The sequence below is a fragment of the Leptodactylus fuscus genome, chromosome 9, assembly GCF_031893055.1.
Source record: "Leptodactylus fuscus isolate aLepFus1 chromosome 9, aLepFus1.hap2, whole genome shotgun sequence".
Classification (NCBI taxonomy): Eukaryota; Metazoa; Chordata; class Amphibia; order Anura; family Leptodactylidae; genus Leptodactylus; species Leptodactylus fuscus.
The window spans coordinates 61704567-61710566 of record NC_134273.1 but is presented as its reverse complement, the minus strand read 5'-3'; the positions used below and the strand labels follow the sequence as shown (position 1 = coordinate 61710566).

Sequence of the window (6000 nt, the reverse complement as noted above, 5' to 3'; positions counted from 1 at the left end):
AGAAGTTTAACCAGTTGCAGAAGTTGAGGTTAACTCATCTATATATCTGCTCAGATAAAACAAGGCCTGTATGGACAGTATGCTTTTTCTGAAAGGGATTCTACCATTAAAATCGATTTTTTTCTCGTTGATACGTACGAATAGCCTTAAGAAAGGCTATTCTTAGGGGCAACACGGTGGCTCAGGGGTTAGCACTGCAGCCTTGCAGCACTGGGGTCCTGGGTTCAAACCCTGCCAGGAACAACATCTGCAAGGAGTTTGTATGTTCTCCCCGTATTTGCGTGGATTTCCTCCCTTTCTACAAAAGACATACTAGTAGGATGAAAAAAAATTGTACATTGTGATCCCTATATGGGGCTCACAATCTACATTTAAAAATGCAATTACATATGCAAATGAGTTATCTCGCAGCACTGGGGGAGACCCCAATGCTGTGAGAGAACTCTCCAGCGCCGTCTCCATCTTATTCAGGAACGGCGTCTTCTTCCGGCGCGGGCGGTCAAACTTCTAGGCCTTAGGCAGAGCCGACTGGGCATGTCTGCAGCCACAAGAAAAATGGCCGCTTACACAATAAGCTGTTTAAGCGGCGATTTTCTTATGGCCGCTTACACAGTAAATTGGTGTAAGCGGCCATTTTCTTGTGGCCGTGAGTATGCTCAGTCTGCTCTGCCTGAGGCCTAGAAGATTAAAACCCAGGACGAAAGAAGACACAGGGAGAGGGCATTCCAGAAGAAGATGGAGGCGGCGCTGGAGACTTCTCTCGCAGCATTGGGGACGCCTCCAGTGCTGCGAGAGAACTCATTTGCATGCCGAAGAAAACCAGGATTTCTACTGAACGGTGGCGCGGAGAAGACATCTAAAGGTAGGAGAAGAATAGCCTTTCTTGGCTATTCCTATGTGTTAGGTACAAAAAATGTCATTTTAATGATAGAATCCCTTGAAGTATTTTTAGGCATTAATAACCATGCTCACTCCTCCCTTCCTCTATTTAACTCCACCCAATCCTAGCCCAGGCCTCTAAACAAAAATAATGTTCTCCTTTTATAACACACAGTGGAGAACCTCTACTGTGTTACCTTACAAGTTCCGTTTAGGGCTCGTTCACATCTGCGCCCGGTCTCCGTTCTGCAGGTTTTCGTTTCCTGCACAAAACAGAGGCAGGAGACGGAAACCTGCAGGACTCTCTCACCCATTCATTTGAATAGGTTTGAAAGATGTCCGGCCGTGAGCGGCGGTGAGTGTTTTATGCTCTCCGCCGCTAAACTGTTTTTTTTTTTTAAATCGGACACAGAGTCGGACATGCAGTAATCTGTGTCTGATTTTAAAAAAATGGTTTCGCGGCGGAGAGCATAAAACGCTCACCGCCGCTCACGGCCGGACCCGTTCTGACAGCTTTCTGTCTTCTCCATGCAGAAGATGGAAAGCTGAGAACGGAGACAAGAACGCTAGTGTGAACCTAACGTCACTGGTTTTACTATGACCCCCTTACCTATGTGTGAATAGGGGAGAAAGGGCAGAAAACAGACTTGGTGGTGATGATGCCCCTGTGCATTTGACTAGTTGGGTCATAGGGAAAGGTTGCAGCAAAGAAAGATGGTGTGGGCACTTGAGGCTGAAACTAAGGGCACAGAGTCTGGAACCTGAGAGCCATGCTAAGGGTCACGTAGGTTATAGTAACAAGAATCTTGTGTGGCATAGTGTCTTTACACACACACACACACACACACACAGATTTACTATTATTTACACAATGCAAACTTAGGGCTCATTCACACTACGTAATCGCTAGCTTATTCTGAACGTAAAACAAGTTCAGAATCAGCGGCGTATAAAGCAGCTCCATTCATTTCTATGGAGCCGGCATACGAGCGCTCCCCATAGAAATGAATGGGCTGCTTCTTTCACTACGAGCAGTCCCATTGAAGTGAATGGGAAGCGCTGCGTGTACGGCTCAGCATGAGCAGACGAGCCGTACACACGGGCACTTCCCATTCACTTCAATGGGAGCACTCGTAGTGAAAAACGCAGCCCATTCATTTCTATGGGGAGCGCTCGTATGCCGGCTCCCATAGAAATGAATGGAGCTGCTTTATACGCCGCTGATTCTGAACGTGTTTTACGTTCAGAATAAGCTGGCGATTACGTAGTGTGAATGAGCCCTTAAGGGAGCCTTCACACGGAGTAAATGCGCGTGTATTTTTGCAAAATATAAACGTGTACGTATAAAAATAAGGGCTAGTTCACACGGGGCTAAAGGGGTGGATTTTGACAGCGGAATCCACGTCATAATCCGCCCCTTTCAATGGCTTTCTAGAAGCGAGCTGCCCTTTCTTCAGGTGGAAGCCGCGGCACGCTGGCTTCCGCCTAGCGGCAGCACCCTCCGGTGTCGGCTCATTCATTTGAGCTGGCTGCGGAGGGGAAAGTCGCGACTGCGGTGGTTGTGGCAGGCGGGTTTTGACCCGAGAGTGACACGGCTCGTCTCTCCGCCTCTCTCTCGGTGTCAAAACCCGCCCCACGTGTGAACGAGCCCTAAGACTCCCATTGACTTCAATGACATTTTACAGGCGTATTTTTACACGTGTATTTTGCAAAAATACACACGTTTACTCCGTGTGAAGGCTCCCGCCTGAAATTACACCAGATTTATCACAGTGGCTGATGCTGGATGACAGATTGGTAAACTGGTTTATGTTGACCCAAAATGATTTGAATAATGAAATTAAATACCAGAAAAATGCCGAACCCTGTGCCTGATGGGATTTTTGTTAAAATTTTTTTAAAAAAAGCAATAAGGTGTAGGATAGGGTGTGTGAGTATCTGTGATAAGACAGTGACCATGGTGAAGCTGTCACACCAGTCATTATGGAGATGGCCACATAGGAGAGACGTGTGCTTGGTGCAGTACAGTGGTAATGCCATAGCATGTATGCTACAGCCCTGGGGCTCTCACAGCTCAGCTGCCAGGACTGCAGGTACATGTATACTGCTGTATACAGGAGAGCTCAGTCAGTGAGTGTGTGAGGTGCCGGCCGCCCCGGGTCCCCCTGCCGCTCTCTATCTCCTCAGTGTATCTTCCTATCTGCTCCCCTCCCCCTGCCTGTGACGTCAGCGGAGGCTCCTCTGGTAACTTCCTGGTCACACACAGAGCAGGGACAGCTGTGGACAGATAGACAGCACTCAGCACACAGAGACAGACAGACAGACAGACAGCAGAGACATGCAGCACACAGGGGACAGCCGTGTCATGTAGGGGGCACACATAGGGGATAACACAGGTATAAGACTGGGGCGGGGGCTGCACTGCCAGCTCATGTGCAGGGCTGGGGTATGTCTGCTGCTGGCACAGGGGCAGAGTGACAGACATGTCAGAGACCTACCGAGCTGTGACTGCCACTGAGATGAGCTGAGTATGGACTCAAGAACCAGGTGAGAGCAACAGGAGCCTCCTGTGTATCATGTACTACCTGCTGACTGTCTCCACCAACTAATACCTGTGTGTCACTATCTATCTATCTATCTATCTATCTATCTATCTATCTATCTATCTATCTATCTATCTATCTGTTTCTATCTTCCTAACCATATAAGTGCTATATGCAGCAGTCAGACTGAATATTAGTAGGGGGGTCCTGACGCCCCCTCTTGAATGGATCGGTGCTGTATCACATGCACTACCCCTCCATTCAGTCTGTGAGCTGTCCTCTGCTAGTCCTTCCTGATCCTATGATCGGTGGGGTTTCCTTTGGTCCCATTCCCACCAATCTGTCACTTAACAATGCCCATAGAGATAAGTTACTATAACAGTAGTACCCCTTTAAGAATGGGGGCAGGGTCTGGGGGCTAGGGTCCTGTTTACATTGACTTGCACATATGGTAGGTTCTCTGCTGCCTGTAGATCACATTATTATACCAGGTGACAACTTTCTGTAGGGAACGTCTGGGCCTGCATCGGTATTCCTGGCAGTAAAAGCTCCCGTCATCTGATAGAGATGTCCCTGGGGAAGGGTCCATGTATTCATCCCCTGTATGTGCTGTCTGACAAATCAGCTAAATATGTAGAAACCTTTATAAGACGCTTTTTCTGTGCAGCTGTCACTGCCGTCCATTTCCTCTAGTTTTCTACTCTTTCACATGTGTGGGTCGTCCTCTTATCTTCTAAGAAAATCTAAGTGTTGTGACAAGAGGGACAGCGCTCCAATAAACCTCATTCACCCTTCATTTTAGAGATCTTTGTGGTTCCCCGAGGTCACTCGCACTGACCCCCCCCCCCAGATTTATGGCGTATCGATGTGGGAACATTAGAATACTGTAATATTATATCTCAATAAGTATGCAGTTGACTGTCGCTATAGGAGTCTTGTGTATACATTTTTGGGATCCCACTATTGAAAGACCAGTTTGATCCCTCATGTGCAGGTTCTACATGGATGATGAGCGTGGTCTCTCAGGTTCAGTGCTGGGATCTCCACATCTATTGCAGGGCTCACCTTAAAACGGGTAGGGAATGTACGGCTCTCCAGTTGTTGCAAAACTACAACTCCCAGCATGCATACTGGCTCTGCTGTTATTGGAACTCCCATGGAAGTGAATGGAGCATGCTGGGAGTTGTAGTTTCACAGCAGCTGGAGAGCCAAAGGTTCCCTACCCCTGCCTTAAAACAACACTTGACACCAAGTCGGAGATATGAAGATACCCCTTTATCTTTTGCCATGGCACCTTTGTACTGAAGATCAGTCGGTGCCATAGGGCATAGACCTTCACCAATGGCAGCTACTGACATGTCTCAGGGCCTGTCCTTACAACAGGCCATCACTATGTGGTTGGTGGGGGCTGAGGCTAGACCAGCCCTGTGGCCTCATCCCTGGTAATGAACCATTATCCGGACGTAATGGAGCGGCCATAGTTCTTGCCTCAAACTGCGGCCCATTAAAACAGAGGGGGTGCTGAGAATTGGACCTTTACTGATCTAATATTGATGGGCTAGCTTAAAGGGGGGGGGGGGAGTGTTTGTCCCATAAAGTGAAGACTGCAGGACTTTTTTTGTACTCCGCATTCATCCTGAGCGCAGCCAGGCTGAATATGAGTTAGACTGATGGTAGTTGACACATTCATTCACTTGAATGGGAGCGCCAGAGATAGCCGAATGCTGTACGTGGCTATATCCAGTGCTCCATTGAAGGGAATGGGAGCACTAACCAGTCCCACCCACATTCAGCCTGGCTGCGCTCAGTGTGGAACACGAGAAAAGTCCTGCAGTCTTCATTTTATGGGGCAACTCCTTTAAGGAACACACAGTGTCAGTACAACCTCTGTGACATCTCTATGCCATAAATATGACCTCCATACTGAACAGCGCCATAATAAGAATTTATACCTGAGGCTTAAAGGGTTTTTCCATCTCTAAACTGATTTTTCATCAGACTGTGAACTGCACAAATCAGCTGTTTTAGCAGCATGTGGGTGCTAGTAAATGGGCAGATAGCGCAGTGCCCCATCCACTACATAGTGGTGTTTGTGGGGAACTCCAGTGCCAGTCCTATTCCTTGTATAGAAGCTGCACTGCCCATACATTAACATCTCCCGACACCTGGAGACTGCTGCAACAGCTGATCTGTCTGGGGTTGGGTTTTTGGCCTGAAAATTTCTATAAGCATTTATTTCAAGGATTGATAGATATAGACAATTATATAAGCCTTGTATATACCTGGATTGCTGGAGAGCTTCATTATGTCACACTGTCCATGCTTCAGACCTGCAAATGTGTTTTACAAAAGGAGCGTGGCTTAAGCCCTGGCCACACATGGCATACTCACTGCAGGGGCGCTGCAGAAAAAAACCTTGTGCTACAGATTTAGCACTCACAGCTGAAGACTAGACCAGCCGATTTTGGCATCTTTTCCACAGGTGTCCAATGTGGCCTCAGCCCTCATTCACATGAGCGCTTGGACTCCCCCCCCCCCGCCGAACGGAATACCAAGCGCAAATGCAAGTGCTGTGCTG

General features: G+C 48.0%; 1 protein-coding gene across 3 annotated transcripts in view; it reads left to right on the top strand.

Annotated features, from left to right (window-relative positions):
• Nucleotides 1-3128: 3128 nt before the first annotated feature.
• The window catches only part of DENND1B (DENN domain containing 1B), a 153973-nt gene continuing 151101 nt past the window's right edge, over nucleotides 3129-6000 (top strand). For all 3 annotated transcript variants that reach the window (XM_075287410.1, XM_075287411.1, XM_075287409.1), the window contains exon 1: nucleotides 3129-3426. In XM_075287410.1, the coding sequence (XP_075143511.1) occupies nucleotides 3410-3426 (17 nt within the window). In that variant the 5' untranslated portion in view covers nucleotides 3129-3409. The remainder of the gene's footprint in view (nucleotides 3427-6000) is intronic.